Here is a 20,367-nt window from a genome sequence, read left to right on the forward strand (position 1 = left end):
TATTTCATTATTAATATGGAGCCCTTCTACGACGTAAAAGCTTCAAGTTTCGATTTAGCTTACCAATATTCTCATGGTGCAAGGGCGTACCCAGGATCAAAAATAGGGGGGAGGGGCAAGCCATGGTCTTTCAAGTTGTAGGTAAGATTTAAGCATGGAAAAGGTGAATGAAACCAACATTTTAAGAAAATTTTAACAGTTAGTTTTTGAAAATATTTGCTCGAAAAACACAATTTTAGTTACTTGTATTATACTAATATCATTTTTTTCGGTTTAAAGAAAATATGTAGCAAACTTTCGTTTCAATCCAGTCCTCATTTTCCTAAAAACTTATGGAATTTTTCCTTCTAGGGGTGGACAAGAGGGGGCAGCTGCCCCTTCTTGTCCACCGCTGGGCACGCCCATGTCATGGTGATGTCAAATGATCTATGAATTATACAAAACTTTTCATCATGAGGATACACCTACTTAACATAAAGATACACGTTGAGAATGACGGTTACTCGCTGAATTCTACGTCGGTGTTTGTTTGATCGAAATGTGTAAAATCACAACTGTCTGTGTGTCCTACCATCATTATGAGAAGGTGGTTTTCAAATGGGTGGTATGAGATCTCCTTCCTTTTTGGAGAACTCGAGAGGGGAAACTGAGAGGATGGCATTGGAAGGGGGAAGTGTCGAAGTCTTCATCCGGGATCGAGACGTTCTTGGGAAAGCAGCGCCACCCATGTCGCCTTCGCTACGATCTCCTCTTCCGAGCCGATAACTCGGCTGTCTTGCGTCATCGCATCGGGACATTCATTAAGGACTAAAAAGCACTTCCCCCCTCCCCTCAACGCCACTTCCCCCCACTATTTTACCCCTCCTCCCCCCTTCTCCTGCGCTTCCTGCCTCCCCATCAATTTCAAATCCTAATACCTGGAAACGCAAGAACCAAATTAAATTAACTTTGAGCTGAATGAATCATTTTAAGCATACGTCAATGCCTTTCATGTAAACAATAATGAGTTATGATTTTGCTATCTCTATCGCCTCAGGCTTAACTTTGTGGAAGGTTATTTTTAAATATTAATATGTATATATATTAAAATGAAAAACTAGTTTTATTCCTGATAGGCACCTGGTAGGTACGACGCTGCGCCGAAACTATTCTTGTATTTAAAGAAATTGGTGGAACACAACAAATTTTTTCATTAATGTTCAAATTTATTTCTTTCTCCGCGTATTTTACTGGTGAAACCTTGTCGGGTTTTCCACCGAGTGAGTTGCTTGTAAGCCCTCGTTTCGATGGTGGCCTTCTGCCATCGCAACGCCAGCCTGCAAGCAACTCACCCGGTGGAAAGCCTGAGAAGACAACTGTGGAGAAGATAGCTGAGCGATCGCACGATGAAAAAACAGCCCTCCATACTTTTAATGGTAATTGTTTCGGTGCTCGTACATTTTCAAGCGTCAATTAGTCCATGCCAAAATATGCGCATTGCTCACGACTGAGAGAATCAGGTTTAAGTATTTTCACCTAATCAGGGAATGATTATGTATTTGATTCAAGACCAAAGTCAAGGAAGAAGTTAAGTTTTCGTTTAAATTTTTACTTCTCAAAGAGTTTTCAACATGACAGCGCTCTTTAAACGTAAAACAAATCTGCGATAAGGTCTAAGTACACCAACTAGGTCTCGTAAAGCTAAGTGCATTCAATGATATTATGAACAACATTGTGTACTTTTTCCGCCGCATATAAGAAATGAGATTTGGATTGAAAGTGCATTTACCTAAATAACGTTCAGCGAATTCCTCACCAAGCCTTTTTTCGCTGTCTTTGATCTTCTCAACCCTTGTCTCAGGATTTCTTTATCTTTTTGCCCCCCCCCCCCCATCCTCCTCCATGACTTGAATACGCCGCCAAAGAAAGTGCGTAAATGGTTCGCCCTGTTAAATGGATATGGTGGTGATAAAACTAATGGGATTACTTAACTGTGGCACGACCAGCCCTTTATAATGCTCGGCTATCTCTGCAATAAATGAATTTTGTCTCCGCGCTATTCGGATCAAAACTTGATTGCTCTGCATCCTCAAAGAACGAGATGATTTTGTTGTTTTTTTTCAAAATACAGCTAATGCAAGAGCTATGTTAAATTGTTCTTGTAGAGTTAAATGAAAAAAAGATATTAAAAAATTATAGGCTTCAGTAAGAAGTATGAATTACGTTTATTTCATGGAATTTAGTACATTTATATGAAAGAAAAGAGAGTTTTATGACTTGACATCAATTCACTATCGCATAGTACCAAGATTAACGATACCTACCATTCCTATTAAAACTATTATACTTAAAAATATGTGAAAGGCTCTCTTCTGATGGAAATGGGTAATAAATTAAATAATGCTTGTCTAAGAAATAAATTTTTGATTCCATGTTTTGTGCACCTATGTTTCCACTAACGCTTTGCTTCAACCTCAGCTTTGCTTGAATTAAACACATAAAATTTATTATTTAATAGAAGCTCATTTTATTGGTAATTAATGATATCATAAGTTAATTAGAAAATTAATGGTGCATACATTAGTGTCAATTCCATTCGTTGCCAACCAAAATATGCCACCAACTTCTTATCCCATGGCATTCCACTCAGTGTCGATATGGTATTTGGAGGAGGCGAACAACAGCTGAGGTAATTTCCAGGAAGGGTCTGGAAGGAAGGCTGGAGAGAAACCTGGCGTCGGCATTAGCCTGCTTTTAACGAAAGGCGCCAAGGGGACCACGGCTTAACGTCCCATCCCACGGACGGAGTGTTGCGCTTGAAATATCCTCCGCATTGCATTCAAGCAGGGATCGGGCAGTCTATGAAAATTCTCTGCCAGGTCGGGATTTGAACCCGAGCCCACGATGTGGGAAACAAACACTCTAGCCATCACTCCAACCCGATCCTCAAACACTCGGTGTAATTCCAGTAATTTTTCCCTTCACTGCTTTTCTCACGTAACACTAAATTTCTTGCCGTCAGAAGCTTACATTCTTATTTAAAAGAATGCGAATAAAAAATTCACTCAGCAGGCAGTAAACATAGTAAAAGAAATAGTTTCTCCTCTAGTGCATACTATATGGGATCGTGAGAAGAAGAGATCCATATCGCCCACTATGTCAATGTAAGAATCATCGTTTTTCGCGTGGAGAAAGTTAATTTTGCATTTTTACCATAAATTCCAATCGTTGCCCAGCAAAATATGCCACTAATTTCTCATCTCATGGCCTCCGACTCAGAATAATTCCTTAATTTTTTCCTACAATGCATTTCTCACGTAATTACTAAATTTTTTGCCGTCATTAACTGTCATATTGATTTCATTTTATATTTTTTGGAATAATAAAATACCTTCAAAGACAGAAACTATGGCCAATGCAATATTTTCCCCTCTCACTAAATTTTTTTTACGTCAGTCACTGACATATTGATTTCAATGAATGTATTTTTGAATAATAAAATTCCTTCCGAAGGCAGAAACTATCGTAAAAGCAATATTTAGTTCCCTCTTGTGGATGTACGACAAAACTAGAAGGAGAGATTTATATCGCCCACAATGTCAACGCTTGAATCACCGTTTTTTTGCGAGGATAATAAATGAAAGGACGTGTTTGGGATAAAATTTTGATTGGTTATGCAATACCATTCCTCTTGTATCGATCGATCGAAGTATTTTTGGAGGGGAGAGAGATTGAGTGTCTGAGGAAGTGAGTTGGATACCGAGTGATCTAAGGGCAGATGGAGACATTAAAAAGGTGAACGTGGAGCATAATTATTTCTTTTTTTTCTGCTCATCCCTTCCGCCACTCCACAGTCATCCCGAGTATTCGCTTCGCCTCTGTTGTGAGGGGGGGGGGGAGGGGCGCCCAGGCGTTCGACTTTTTAATCACGCACGCGGAATCATGGGAAATTTCTTTGGCGCTCCTCTTCCTCTCTCTCTCTCTCTTTGAAAGAGGAAGGAGGCGGAGATGAGGAAATTGACGGACAAACGACTTCATCGTCGACATTCATTTTTTTTTTCTTATTCCGGATAGCTCACCCCTCCCTCCTCTAACAATCACGTTGCCAGGCCTACCGCGGCGAATATATATATGAACCTCTCCACTCCCACAGTCATCTACCTTCAAAATTTAGTTTCCTTTCACTTTTTTACCATAAAGGTATTCTTGATTCAATGTTTGCGCAAACCATTCAGAGTAGTGTGAAAGCATAAACGCGAATTCTCAAACATTTTTTGATATTTTTTCAAGTCGTAGTCTTTCCCAGTTTTGCAATTGATGATACCTACCGGGTTAAAAACTATATTCCTGCCGACGCGTTGCTAAATTTGTTTGAATTTGACCTCAAATATATTTTTAACGTGAAGTCACAGGAAAAAGTAATCTGGAAAGTTATGCACAATTTATTTGAGAATATGTATGCTAAGTTTCAACTTCCTATCTCAAAAAGAAATCGTTTTTGATGTTTTGGCCAGCTTTATCCGATTCTAGCCCACTGTGCGACGTCTCACCCTCCCACTCAGGGTTCATCCTTAGGACTTAAATCTGGATTTAGGCGTCGTTGACTTTCATGACAGTCAACTATTACGGTGTACATGTAATGACTGCGATGACAGTGACTGTTGAGCACTATTAGGGAACACGTAAAAATATCTGCGGTAGAGCCATGAAGTAGCTAGGATTAGTCAAGCGTATTGTGGGAATACTTTCCGATGGAAATGCAAAAGAGCGGTGATATTTTGTTCTCTTCCGGACGTACCTTGAATATGCAGCAAGGATATGTATTCCAGTGCAGAAAAACTTAATCCGTGAAGTTGATAAATACAAAGGAAAGCTGCGCAAAACATCAACAACTGCTACCGAAATACAGAAAGTGATAAATAGATAATAAACGAATTAGGCTGAATGCCGCTGGAGACTTGGAGGCTGCTCGCTAGGCTTAGATTGCTTAAGCAATTGAGAATAGATATCTTCCAAAGCGACGAAGAAACCATTACATTGGGATCACTATATTTCTAGGTCCGACAAAGGGGATAATTACGAGGGATGTTTTCCAAGCAGATAGGAATGGGAATTCGTTTTTCCCCCGAACAATAAAGGACTTAAATCGATTCTAGGATTATTTCGCTATAGAATTTACTCTTTATTTGTAAACGGCTCGTGTCCTAACACCCCCACCTTACGCCTCTTGCGGCGGCTTGCGAGGTATTGTGTAGATCTCTATGCATTCTCTTCCCATTACTTTGCAGTCGACACGTTGAACTCGAGCTTAATAGTCGAATGTAATAGCTTTGGCGTGTGAACTAGGCTTAAACAGGGATTGACAAGTTAAACGAAACGAAAGTCAAAACCAGTGAAATTTCAACAGATTCTTTCCAGGGAGCGGAATATAATTGACTTTAACCCGCGGAGCTAAACTCAGGGTCGAAACGAAATCGGAGTCAAAACTACTTCGGGTCGAAACTAAACTAAAACTCTGGGACGAAACGAAACGTAGATAATGTTTCGCACCTGAGGGACCACGTGCTTCACCTTCGAACAGTTTAGTTTTGACCCACTCACCGAGTACGAAATATGGTTGAATGAAGTAAAGGTTCGGCCTATCGCCCTTAGATGCATGGGGCACTCATATTTTTACCACTAACAGGAGTACGGTGATCGCAAACTGGCCGTTCGATTTTTAAGCCCAATGTTTTAACCTCTCTACACGTATGTCAAACGTAATGAGTCGAAACTATTCCCTCTTATCCCCCTCCACTCTCAACTTCTGGGATCGAAATTGAACCTTGAGCAGCGGAGTTTCGATTCATTTAGTTTCGTTCCCGGGAGAAAAGATTCGTCCCGGGTCGAAACTAAACACCTTGGTGATTTTAATATCGTGCAGGAGCGAAACTAAACCAAAGCCTATAATCTTCGTTTCCCTCTCAGTCGAAACGAAACATTTTCATATCGTTTCACATGCTAACCCTGGGCTTCACGCGTTCAATCGAAGGTCAAATCGAACGTCGATGCCTCGATAGATCAATCGGTCATGCCTCGTTCAGATTACGATTGTTCCAGCAATCGTTGGAACTATCGTGCATTCACACAACGATGATTAAAACCTGTGCTGCCCTCCAGTGCTGACATCTAAAGTGAACGAGAAATTGACGGTTAGAAAAGCTGTTGATGTATGCAGGGTCAAGGTGTTACTGTGGTCAACGTGTATTTAACGAGTATTTTTTATTCCGCCCATATTCTTCCTCCCTAGGACAAATCTATGAAAAGAAATAGAGCGATGGGGACTTTGCAAACATTTGGTCTATCTCTTGTCGCTTCCTCTTCCGGTCTCCCAGCGCCTAAACATCGGAAAGTGGTAACGTTTGGAACTACGTGAACTATTGCCCGGACGTGGATTCAAACAGCTAGTTCTGCCAACTATCGTTCGGTCGATCGCAGGGACAACTGAACGGGGCATCATAGTGGTGGTCGGACAGGATTCTATCCTAGATGAAGGTAGAAGGGCGGGGGAGGGAAATGCTCTAGCGGAGTAGGGGTAGGGGGATAAGGAGTAGAGGGGGGGGAAGTTCTCGGGAGCATATTCCCCTCCATCCATCCGTGTGGCCTCGCGTGTGGTCCGGCCGGCGAATCAAGATGGAATCCCGTCCGGCTATAAAGCAGTCGTAAATACCCTCTCGCCTTGATGAAAGTTTTTAACTCATGAGAGAAGAAAAAATAGGGACGGATTGGAAAGAGGAAAATACGAAAAGGAGAAAAAACGTACGAGACGAATTCCACCCGCGTGGTGATTTTCATTTCTGCCCATTATGCAAATCGGGAGAGTGGGTCGTTAGCGTGTCGCACGCTTGAATGAAAAGCGCGGCTCGCGACTGCACGGTCACGAGGATATACGCAAATCACGCTCCCAACCCCCCTCCCTCGATAGTACGTGAAAAAAAGGGTTGAGTGAAGAAAAGAAGATTTGAAAAAAAGTAGATACAAAACTCCGATCGAGAAATTCGCGGTCGATACCGAAGAAGATTTTAATTAAAATTATCCTCAACTTTAATAATTGAAGATCTAATCGTAAACAAATCGTGCGATTCATTCATATAAATATAAAGTTTAAACCTATTCGCGAAAAAATATCTCCCAGATCCTACGACTCCTTATGCCTATTCACCCAATCGTTGTAATACTCATGAAGCTGGTTAATAAATTCTCCTAAAATTAAATACTACAAGAGCGTTTCGTGCAAAAAAAAATCGTGCAATTTAGTCGTATATAAAGTTTAAACCTATTTTCAAAAAAATATCCCAGCTCATATGACTCCTTACGTCTTTTCACCCAAGCGTTTTGGTACCAATAAAGATAGTAATTATAGCCTACCACAATTAATACCACAAGACCGCAACGCAAAAAAATCGAGCTATTCATTCGTATATGAAGTTTAAACCTATTAAAAAAAATCTACCTCCCAGATCCTAGGACTACTTACGTCTTTAGACCCAATCGTTGTAATACTCATGAAGCTAGTTATTGAATTTTACTAAAATTAAATACCGCAAGATCATTTCGTGTAAAAAATCGTGTGATTTAGTCACACATAAAGTTTGAACCTATTTGCAAAACATTATCCCAGATCTAATGACTCCCTACGTCTTTTCACCCAAGCGTTGAGATACCCATAAGGATAGTAATTATAGTCACCTCAAATTAAATACCGCAACATCGTGCCGCGAAATAAATTTCGCGAAAATTTCAAACTTTGAGAACAAACGTATTTGCAAAAAAACGTGCCCTAGATCGCATGACTCATTACGTCTCCTTACTCAATATATGCCACATGGCTTATTTTTTTAAATAGGTCAGTAATATCAATTGCACAGTTTACATCCATTCTCTATCGTTGGACTATCGTGACATCACGATAAATATTTTATAAATTTTTAATAATACCGTGGTATTTTTCATCGAAATGTTAAATTCTGGAAAAAAATGCTCTAGATCATATGACTCCTTAGGTTTCTTCATGTAATGGTTATGAGATGGGTCTCAGCTCATTTTTAACATAGCTTATCAAATATAAAATACATCGATTAACAGCCAATCCATCTCGTTGCTAAGTTTAATATTTTAAACATTTTTAATAAAACTTAAGCGTTTGTTATCGAAATGCAAAAATTTCGCAACATCGAAATTTTAAACTTAGCATAGTTAAGAGTAGATTATTAAATGTTTGGAACTTTTTTCGCCGATTAACAGCTATTCCCTATCGTTGCCACTTTAAAATATTTTATAAATTCTTATTGAAGATGTTGCATTTTTCATCGAAAAGTTAAACTTAGCGTGGTTATACGCATGCACGCATGTCTTCCCCCTAAATGTAAAGAACTTAAATAAATGCTAGTCGTAATTTTGTCTGAGCATTTGCTTTTTTTATTTCACGTCTGGTGACCTAACACCCCCGGCCACACGCCTTTTTAGGTGACTTGCGGGATAGTTTGTGGATTAAACTTTTGATTTTTCAATTTATGGAACTCTCACCGCCTATAGAGGGGATTGAAATCTATATCCTATTATTGCCATGTTAAAGTATTTTATAAATTTTTCTTGAAGCTGTAATATTCTTCATCGAAAATAAAGCTTAGCATGGTAATACGCATGTTTTGGAGTTCATTATTCCATTTCTGGAACTCTTTCCGCCTATAATGAGGGAATTATGCTCCATGGTCGAATATGGTCGAGTGCTTTAGCCAGTTGAGCTACCGAGGCAATATTCCCCTTTGTGGAAATATGAGGAATATACCGGAGAAGAAGGTCCACAAATCTCCATTACATTGATTCAAACACATTCCCTATCGCTGCAAAGTTCAAATATTTTATAAATTCTCAATGTAGCTGTACCATTTTTCAGCTAATTTTAAAAATTAACGAAGTTTTACGTATGCTTTGGGGTTGATTATTCAATTTCTGGAACTCTTTCCGCCTACAGGGGCAGAAATTTGCCCCACTGCGAACATAAGGGGATAAAGATTGCATGGTCGGAATGAAGTAAACGGATAAGTGGGGTGAGGGAGCAAGGGTGTGTGGTCTGGGAAAAGGGGCGGGGGTTGAATGGGAGGGGAGATTGGAGGGGGAGGGGTAACGGCGGAACGGTCTTAGCCGTAATTACCTTCCCCCTCCTTCCCCGTCTCCTCCCTACTTCTCAGATCCCATCTGTTTTTAAGAAGTCCACCAGCAGAGAGCGACTGGAAATTCTTGGAGCATACCTGCCTATATTGTCTGGAACATGTTGCGTTTCTCTGAACGAGCATTGCCAAGCAATTGCCCTTCCTGGAAAGGTGAAATATTCTCGAGTGCTTAAAAAAACACAAATGGATGCATTTTTTTGCTGCCGTCCGCCGTTGTAAACCTCCGCGACAATTTTTTGACCGTTTAAGGCTCAAATTGAGACGTTTCTAATATTAACCCGCTCAAACGCTCATCCATTTTAAAGTTTTCCTTTGAAAATGAAAAGTGGTTCGGACGCTGATGCCAATCATAGCACGGAGTAATTATCGCAAAACATGGCTATGACTCTGAAGATCGAGAAAGAAAGATATTACGGTCCAGCAATATCATAACTTACACATGAATGGTACGAGTTGAAAAGAAAAAAAGGTGATCCCGGTACTCCGTCAATTCCAATGCATCTCCTCATATCGAGAATTGATCCATTGTCTTGCGCGAAGACCTTCTTTGGGAATTTAACGAGCAGTTCAATTTTAAGCCTTGCTTCGCGTCGTCCACGCGACCATAATTCACTTGAAGTGATGGCAAACTTCCGTTTCACCATAAACCAGAGATGGATATAGAAACTAAACAAAAGTCAAAGCCAGTAAATTTTCAATATTTTGTTCCCAGGAGCGAAATGTAGAAACAAAACGAAATGGATTTCAACACGGAGAGCTAAACTCAGGTTCGAAACGTAATCGGAGTCAAAATTACTTCGGGTTGAAACTAAACCGAAACTATGGGACGAAACGATACGCAGATAATGTTTCTCAACGAAGGGACAACGTGCTTCACCTTCGAATGGTTTAGTTTCGACCCACACTCCGAGTACGACGTATGGTTGAATGAAGTAGAGGTTCAACCTACCGCCATTATAACCGCGGACCACTAACCACTATTTTTACCACTAACAGGAGAACGGCGGGCGCAAACTGGCCATTCGATTCTTAAGCTCAATGTTTTAACCTCTCTACACTTATTTCACACCTAATGGGTCAAAACTGTTCCCTCTTATCACCCCTAACTCAACTTCTGGGATCGAAACTTAACTATGAGCAGCGGAGTTTCGATTAATTTAGTTTCGTTCCTGGGAGTAAATTTTCGTCCCGGATCAAAACTAAACTCCATGTTGATTTTAATTTCGTGCGGGAACGAAACTAAACCTAAGCCTCGTATTTTCGTTTCCCTCCGGGTGGAAACGAAAGATTTTCGTATCATTTTACTTGACATCCCTGCCGCTAACCTTTTATTTTAGGATTACACGTTTTTAAATGAACACACAGGCGCAATTACTAATTCAATTGTGTCTAAATTATGGTATTATTAAATTTAATATTTACAATAATAGTGACATGAATGTTCTTTGTAGATGTGTAGCGTAAAACAGTGTAGACCTGGATAGAAATATTTTGGTGCATTTAGCTTTCTGTTTCCCTATTTTTTATTCTCACCCACGCAGTCCATTTATTTCGTCATCTTATATAATAAGTAATATTGAAATTGGGAGTTTAAAATGATTTTAATTGTAGAAGCGGAAACGCTATAGAACACACGAATATGTACTAACAAGTAAGTATAAGTAAGTAGTTTGTAAGTATTTCCGGACTTCACACTGGGCCAAAAGGTTCTTAAATGCTTAAGATTCGGTGGCTGCGCCTGAAAAGTGTTTAGGGCAAAATATGACATTTTTAAATACTGAAGTTAATTTTTACAACTGGTTTTATTGCTTACGTTGACTGCTAGTTGGCGCAGATGGCGTATTAGTGCGTAGTAGCAATCAACTCAATCAAAAATCGCTTAGAAAACGGAACATTCGAGTTACAAAATAATACCTTTCGCGCTCTTCAGACGGTGGCCAACTTAGCCAGAGCAACTTCGGTATTTACAACTAGTTCATGAAACTAGTGTGAAGGCTAAGAAAATTTTGTTTATATGATAAGGTATAAAATCATGTTATACCAATGTTAAATTTTATGAATGGTATCTCAAGTGCCCACGATCATTCAATTCAAAATATTTTCTTTTTCGTTAATTGAAAACTGAATTTGTTTCTGATTTTAATTGCACTAAACATTACGGAAAAATATTGCTATAAACCTTTTTTTTTTAATATACCAAAATTTTCATTTAAGTACAAGTCAAGCCCTTAGGAAGGTTAAAAAATACAGCGAAACATTGAGAAAAATTGCATTTCAATTTTTTCAAGACCCACACTTTAAGGTGCTGATTTATTATATGGCACTATGAATGAATATGGTATCATTGGCATCGCTCCATATGAGCTTCAGCGTAGTCCTCCGACATCAGCTACCGCGAGTCACCTTGAGTGTTCTTTTGTTTTTACACGTACTCTGAGATCGGGCCCACTCGCTTCGCCCACGCGCCCGGACTCGATGCAGAAGGTGGCGCTCGTAGTTGAGCCCTTTGCATCCGAGAAATCGCGCCATTAGCGACACAAATTGACGCGGGCAGATGCATGGGCGTGGGCCGGGCCCTCGACGTGCGGGTGGTCCCCGCTCCCGCACGCTGCTTGCGTGGACAGCCGAGTAAAAGCCACGGCATCGCGGAATGAGTGCGAGTCATAATGATGCTAATGTGTAAGCAGGAATGCCATCCCCTCGGAAAATGGTTATTGAAAAGTAAGGGTAGAAACTTTCTCGTGCATCTTCAGGCTCCGTAATTCAATATTTCCCATCAAGAGTAGTGCAGATTTATGTTTTCAATATCTACGCCCACGTAATACCCCGCAAGCCGTCTAAAAAGGTGTGTGACAGGGGGTGTTAGGACACCAACCTTTTACATGTTGAGAAGAAACTACACGAAGAACTAGAGTGCAAGAATCAGATAATGCCGTATGCTGGCAAAAATGATATTTTCACAAACACGTGAAGCCCATTTTAATCATCACCAGCAGACAAAGCTATTTTTAACAATTTGTTCCTAATAATTTCCACTAAAAGTTTTTAAACTTAATAGTTCCCTCATTCATGTCTTCATACATTCAATATTTCCCATCGAGCGTGGTGCAGATTTATGTTTTCAATATCTACGCCCACGTAATACCCCGCAAGCCGTCTAAAAAGGCGTGTGGCAGGGAGCGTTAGGATATGAACCGTTTAAATATTGAGAAAAAATTACATAAACACCTAGAGTGCAAGAACCAGATATTGCCCAATGTTTGCAAAAATGAGATTTTCACAAAGAGACGAAGCCCTTTTTTTACTTCACCAGCAGTCATAGATATTTTTAACAATTTGTTCCTAATAATTTCCACTGAAATTTTTTAAACTTACTAGTTTCCTCACTCATGCCTTCATATATTATCTCCGAAGACAACCCTTTCTTATAAATTTCAGCGTCATTTAGAAATTAGTAGCGGAAATATTGGGTTATTGTTATTAGCGCGGGTTCGAGTTCCTGAGTGGGTTTTTCATCACCTGGAATAAGGATACGTATCAACTTCTACTGGTCCGGTACGCGGAAAGCAGAATTTCGAGTACTTCTAGGATTCCAGAGGTAAAGTGGGCTAGAGAAAGTATCGTTAGAATATTTTTATTGACAAATGTTAGTTTTTCTTGATTAAAGCTTTCGCTATTCATTATGATAAAAAGGGACAAATGTTTCACCTGCCTTTCCAAACGTAGACTCAATCGTAAAGCCAGCGAGACATAGAGAAACAAAAATAATTTCAACAGAGACACCGGATAGTGAATCAGCAATACGGAATATGGAATCCAGTCATCCACAACCTTTCTCCATCCTCCCCCTCCACCCACCTCTTCCATTTGAAATATTAAGTCTGCAGCGCCAAACATTACAATTATTCCCTTGAAGAAGTAACCAGCAGTCGGTCATGAAACTTCGGGGTAAAAAATCCGATATAATACGTGGCATACACCCGTATCTCACTTTTTAACCCTTCATAACACAGTGCTACTACCAAGGATCGTGAAAAACGTCATTTAAAAATGTGTACACTGTGTATTATCGACTGCATTAAGTATAGTTATAAAATTCTGTACATATTAGGCTGCAAAATTAAATGGTCATACCTATATTAAACTGCAATGATAATTGCGATTGACCTGAAAATGTACACGTTTTCTAAATGACAAATCTTCGAGTTTCATATTCAATGAATTAGCGCTGGGTTAAGGCCGTTTTACACGGGGCACGTACTTGCACAATCTTACGTGTGTACGAAGGCGCAGTCAAAATTGCGTCGTGTAAAGCGATGAATTGCTAGAACACATGCGAGAATGCGTGGACGTGAGATGGCAAAATAGCCCCTGTTCTAATTTCGTTCATGCATTCGCGCAATTCCACGCCATTTTAGAAATTAATGCAGTTAAAACCTGCGCAATTCCGTGCCCCGTGTAAAACGTCCTTTATAAAGGCTTAAAGAAACATTAGCTATGGAAAGCATGATTGCGATGGTTGCCATAACTGATGTCAGTTACTTGCAAGTCGCGAGTTTTATATCGCATGAGGAACAAATTTAATCAGTGCAGTCTCAACGTTGCACACAGCTTCCGTCAGGTGGACCTGCGGTCAGTGTTAATGTGCGGTGGCAGGGGGGTGGGTGGGGTTGGGTGGCCGCCACGGGGGTGGAAGGCATGAGCCCCGGGGGCAGCGGGGGCCGGCAGTTAACGTCAGTTGAGCCCACCGCAAGTGGGGTCGTATTTTGAAGGGTTTTGCGGGGGCGGTCCCCTCGGGCTGCGGAGACTTGAACGGCGGCCAAAGCGCGCGTCGGATGCTGGCCTTTTTATCGAGTCACAAGATCTCCGTAATAAAGATATAATGCGCACTAATCTGCCCATCCCATCTCGAGGGCCTTCCCTCCACTTTTTCTCCAAGGGGTTGAAGTAGTCGTTGAGGCAGAGAATGGGCTTTTAGTGCCTTTCCCCCCCTCACAACACACCGGGGTCTCTTTCTTCCGCAAACATCCCCCCGCGAAGGAAACGGTTGAGTGAAAAGAAATATAGCTCGTTTCATAAAATATTCCACTTATTGGTCAAAAAGTAATAAGGAACAGCCGATCACTTTGAACAAATCTCCATGAATAGAACCCACTTGAGAAATTTTCTGGTTATGTGAGCCTGGGAGCCGGTGATTTTGACCACGAATAGGTGGTATTTGTCAAGCAATCACATGAAAATTAACAATTTTTTAATGGTATGGGATTCGGAGGAGGTGACCAACAACTGAGGTCGTTTGTCCTATGAGGGAAGGGTAAGTAAGGAATGGTGGAGAGAAACCCGGCTTTTAACGGCTTTAAATGTTAGCTTGCTTTTAACGAAAGGCGCCTAGGGGACCATGGCATAACATCCCATCCGACGGACGGAGTGTTGCGCTTGAAGTCTCCTCCAAACATCATTCAAGCGGGGATTGGACAGTCTCTGAAAATTATCTACCTGCACCGTGATTTAAACCCGAGCTCACAGGGTGGGAAGCTCACACTCTAGTTATGATTATGTGCGCATCCATTGAAATAATTATGAGCACTTTAAAATCGTTGATTAAGTAGATAACTCAATAAACATCTATTTATTTAATGATTATTCTTCTATATTACATTTGAACGCCCTTTTATGCGTATTTACTCAATGTATCGGACGATTGGGGTGACCACTTGATTGCTTAGTGAGGGCAGAGTGTGCCTGGCTCTATGGACGTATAAAATCGTGTCAGGCTTGAGTTGTTGGAAGTTCGATATATCCGTGATAAAAACTACAAGTGGGAATTTCCACACTCAAATACAAAAATCAACTACCGACCGGTTTCATCAAATTATGCCATTTTAATTTTTTTTATCTGGCTCTATGAGTTCCAATTAACCGGAAAGTACTATAATATATTTCTATGATTGGTTGAATTCCTCGATGTTTTCTCTTCTAAAGCCACTTTCTTCATTTCCCCGACTTTCTCTTTTTTGTTTTTTCTTTATCTTTGCCAAATGCCTGTCCCTTTGTCTCCCATGCCTTCCATCTTTTCCTCCCTTTTACTTTCATCGTAAACACTGTATTTTATTACATGGGCTTTTTACCAGTCATTTCTCGTGTAAGAGAATGCATTGACAGTGGACCGCAATAATGTTGTCTGCACTGACTCAGGTACCAGTTAATTTCGTTGTCAATTGTTAGATAAGGAAATGCTTGAGAACATTCCTACGCGCTGGGAATTTGAGATCATGATTATCATCATCGATAGTCATTTATCTGAAGATTGCTTACTACTATAAACAGTTCAGTTTCATACTCCAACAATTATACACTCCGTTCTTTCATCGATTGAGATTTTAACACTTATGTAATCCTTTTTTTGTGCATCATTCATCACCCTTTACTTATACGCCTTCACCATCCAATCCTTACAGGCCGTCCTTTGCAGTTATTCCTTTCCACTTATTCCTCAACGGATTTTTTCATCCGACTATCGCGTCTCGCGATGCGTTCAGTTAAGACGTCAATTTTGAGGCCTTCGGCTGATAAAATAATCTCGTAAACTCAGCACGAAACACTCTGAATAGTAAATTTGATTTTCGGCCCAATGGCCAGTTTTCCAGGCATTCTGTCCACGCGTAGCGGGTCGTCGTAAAATTCTTCGGCGTGGGTGGTGGTCCTTTCAAAAATGAGTGGGGAGTGGGTGGAGGTTCGTGGGATGAAGACGTGAAAGCGAGAGATAGAAAGGCAGTTTGACCTCTCAACAGCCAGGAGAGAGGGGCGCGTCGAGTGGTCGAAACGTCTCCATTTTTTTCGGGCCCTCGATAGGGTGCTAAAGATGGCCCACACGCACTATCTCAATGGGGCCTTTTCCTCAGCCTCCCATTCTCTTCTCAAGGGCCACTCCAATGCGCGGAGGGAGCGCTCAAATATATTTATGGCCCCTCTTGTGCACACACGGATTGCGTTTCTCTTCTGTTCATTCTCGATAAATCTACCTCTGGTTGCCATCCGTCACTCTCCCCACTCCACCAAACAGGATGACTCCTTTATTCCACCTAAAACATTTGACGAGCGAAAATAAAAAGAAACTGAAGTGCAAAGAAGACTCTCTGCTATTGGCTTTCGAATGAATTACGGCATGCCCCTAGAGTATTACTGGCGGGTGTTGAATAATTTACGACTCTGTCAATTGATATCTCAGGCACTCTCTACCAACCGCATATTTAACCCGCTTACGCGGACACCTTAAACGAAGGATAAACAGCGTGGCAGCTAACCTGATCGCTCTAAATTCTGAAAATAACGCCAGTATCTTCAAGCTGACGCATAGCAACCATCCGCTAGATTAAAAAATTACTATTGTTCGCACGAGTGCCTTAATTCGGGTAAAAATAACGCTTGAACGAAATTCAATTAATTTTAGGTCGTCTCGATAAAAACCGAGTCACGATTGCATCATGCATAATTCAATAAAAGACTCTTAACGACCCGAATTAAAATTTTCAACCCTCTTATTCCCTTTGCCGCTTAATTGGTGGCAGTGATTCGTGCAGGATTTCGGAGAAACATGTGTTACGGTAATTAAACACGTAAAGCGTACGATAGCGTTCTAATGTGACATTCATGAAGGTTGTCCTATAGACACAAACGAAATATTCATGAATGCTGGTCATTCCTGGTCCTCAGAAAGCTATAATCGGAGTAAGCATGCTATAAGCAGTTTTTGAATACGATTTCATTTTCACTTTAACAATACTGAGGCTTTCATCAGCTTAATTCACATTAATCACTAGAAGTACCTAGTGATTAATATGAATTTAAGAGGGAAGTCCATTTAGGAAATTGAGATTGCTGGAATAGTTCTAAAATGCGCCATGGAAACGTACCTTAATTGGTCGAATACTATAATAATAATAATAATAATAGGTAATTCAACAATGCAACATACATAGAACACTCACAAATTATTATCTCAAATTGTGTGTTTTCTGAGTTCCCAAGTATGGCAATGACCATGATTGGACTAGGTTTTGGATATGCGTGAATGGAAGAATGGGGGTAATAAAGGTGAAACTTGTACAATAGATTTGGGTTACAGAGGAGGGAGAATAAAGAGTAGGGAGCGGTAAATCAAAAATCTTGCCAAATCAAATTCAAAATACTCGCTTTTTTTTTGCTTGATTTTAATATTCTTTTTGTAATTTAAAATCTCTTGCTTTTTTACAGTTTCTTCCTCTCTATAAATTTGGCGATACTATTTTCAAATAACATTCTATTATCACCAATATTCAAAACATGCCATCCTAGATTAAATTTGGATAAGTTACTTAAGATTGAATTTTGATGCTTCCTGCAACTTAAGCTAAGAGAACGGTCGCTCGAATTAATCATGATCCTACCGTAATGCTTCTTAAATACTCCATGGATGTTAGTGGTTTGAGGCGTCACTTTGTGAAATTTACTCATGATGAATGAAAATGAACTTTGTTAAATAAATATTAATGTGGAAAAACAAAAGTTCATTTTCATTCATCAACTACATGGATGCATTCCTTCATTATCATAATCACTGATCAACAATCCTAAGATTAAGTTTTCTTGGATATCACACAATTACTTATACCACTTCTTTTTTACATAGCGCGACCCGGGTTTCAATGAATTATCACCATCTTCTGGCGCAAATTATGATCATCATAATTCATTGAAACCGGCGTCGCGCTATGTAAAAAATAAGTGGTATAAGTTATAGTGTAAGATCCAAGAAAACTTATAATGGAACACCACAAAGTTAATAATGAGTTAGTGAGTTTTAATCCTAAGATTGCTTTGACGCAACTCTTCAAGAAATTCTCCTTTCAGCCAATTTTTTCACATTTACGTAATTCTTCTCTTTCACATCCCTCTTCACCAGTTCCACTAGAAGGTTTGGGGATTAGTGCAGGAGTACGGGGCTAATATTCCTGGCGTTTTTTGCAGTTTATTTGTATCTATAAACATAGCAATAAGATAATGTTTCATTATAATCGGTGTCGACTTGTCATCCAATATAAAATTTTGGTGACTAATGATAACTTGAATTTTTGGGGATTAGTGCAAGAGTAAGGGGCTAATATTCCTGGCGTTTTTGTGCAGTTTCTTTCTATCTTTTAACATAGCGATACTGTTTTAAGATAATATTTCATTATAATCGATACCGACATGTCATCCAAGATAAAATTTTGGTGACTAATGATAACTTGAATTTTGCTGCTTTCTGCAACTTCGGCGAAGAGAACAGACGCCCGGGTTATGCATGAGTCGGAGGATCCGAGGAGGGGTAGGTAAGGGCCTTGCAATCCAAACGCATCCAAGGACGAGCGGCTGGTGAGCAGAGCGCAAATACACTTTCGCTTGTTTCTCGCCAGCGAGGAGGGATGATGGACGCAGGTGACGTTGTACATGGCATTCTGAGCAGCGGTGGTGGAAATGAGAGAGGTAGGCTGCGTTTGAAATACTCTTTTTTTATTTCACTCTTTGTGGGCTCTCGTCCCCCTCCTTCACAAAGTCATCCAGTTTCCTTCACGAGAGGCGTGTTACGCGGAAAATGAAGTCACAAGGAGAATGGATGTTAAAAATAGAATCGCAGACGCGAGTTCCCCTTGATCAGTCTCACAGGCTCTGTACCCTACCCCGGTGGTACAGTGCAAAGAGGGTACCCACCACGGATGGTTAAATTCCGAATTACAGGCAAATTACACGCGAAATACCAGTTTGTTTGTACTTTTTTAACTTCTACGTTAGCTTATGTATTTAATATCAACGGCGTTTTTTGTTATTAATTAATTTTTATGAACTTGGCGATCCTGTATTAGGATAACTTTAAGCCAAATACTTTTTCAGGACGGACTTCATCATTGTTGTATATACATTTTTACCCATGCGCGTGACTGCGTACGAAATCACTTATTTCACGTAATGCTTTATTGTTATCAATGCTGAAAACATGTAAATGCCTTGAATTTTGCTGACCAAGACTTTCTACAACTTTTACTAAGAGAACTTACGCCGGGACTCATAGACTAGTGAAATTGATCTTCCTGATATTGCATAAAAATTATTGCTTGCTCTAGACCATGCTCACAAGGAATTTTCCCATTCAAAGCCTTTTCCGACGGCAAATTATGTCCAAAAAACCGCTCTCCTAAAAATAATACCACGTAAGAAGGTAGGCTGAAAAATCCATGTGATTGATTCCAGTAATACAATTTGGACAATAATTTAAGACAAACTATAATGCTTCCTTCAGAAACGTAACAAACCCTTACACCGCAATGTTCAGGAAGCACACTCCTCCAAAATTATTAAATATGTAGAACTTGCGTTAGAGATTAAAGTCACGTGAAAATGCAGTCAGTGGACGTTTGCCCAGCCGTAATAACAACAGCACGATTTGCACCATCTAAAGTGTAACATCAATTAAATATTTAAGTATACCGAGACTAGCCGCGGCGATAACTTTGCGGGAATTACCCGCAGTGCACAGTGTGCGAAAAATCCACGGAGAAAAAAATCCTTCGCCTTGACCGGGATTCGAATCCGAATCTCCCGATTTCCGGTCGAGTGCTTTAGCCAATTAACTTAACAATTAAGGTAACCTAAATCACTCGATTGTGAATCGAGAGATCCGGGTTCGAATCCCGATCAAGGCCAATAGTTTTTTTTCTCTGTGGATTTATCGCATGAGTATACGACACCTGGAAAGCATACTACCAAATCTACAAGAATCAGTTAACCATGTCATATTGTCCGACGGTTCCATTCTATAGAATAACTGGACTAAACATAGTTGAACTTGACCTGATCCGTTCACTGTGAAGAAACCTTGCTAGATGGCAAGAGGAAAAAGAAAAAAATAACATTAATAATAATAAAAAAAAGCCGATTCCATGGGAGTGGCGGTGATTTGCGTCTGCTCCGGGAAGCAGTAAGCCCCTCCACATCTCTCCGATGCAATTATTTGCAGAGCCTTGCTTTGTCTCGGCTTTCATTTTGGCGGTTGGCCCTGCAGGTGTGCGGGCTCGTGCAAACCCGAGGCCTTGCCTTTGAGGTTCTTTAGCGATCGTTTCGCCGCGTCTGAAGAGGTCTACTTCAAGCAGACGGCGTGCGT

General features: G+C 40.3%; 1 protein-coding gene across 1 annotated transcript in view; it reads left to right on the top strand.

Annotated features, from left to right (window-relative positions):
* Positions 1 to 20,367, top strand: part of LOC124169337 (homeobox protein engrailed-1-like) — a 334,969-nt gene that overhangs the window by 81,805 nt on the left and 232,797 nt on the right. Inside the window, exon 2 of the mRNA XM_046547920.1 lies at positions 1,561 to 1,566. Coding sequence (XP_046403876.1) covers positions 1,561 to 1,566 — 6 coding nt within the window. The remainder of the gene's footprint in view (positions 1 to 1,560; positions 1,567 to 20,367) is intronic.

The sequence above is a fragment of the Ischnura elegans genome, chromosome 12 (assembly GCF_921293095.1).
Source record: "Ischnura elegans chromosome 12, ioIscEleg1.1, whole genome shotgun sequence".
NCBI classification, from domain to species: domain Eukaryota; kingdom Metazoa; phylum Arthropoda; class Insecta; order Odonata; family Coenagrionidae; genus Ischnura; species Ischnura elegans.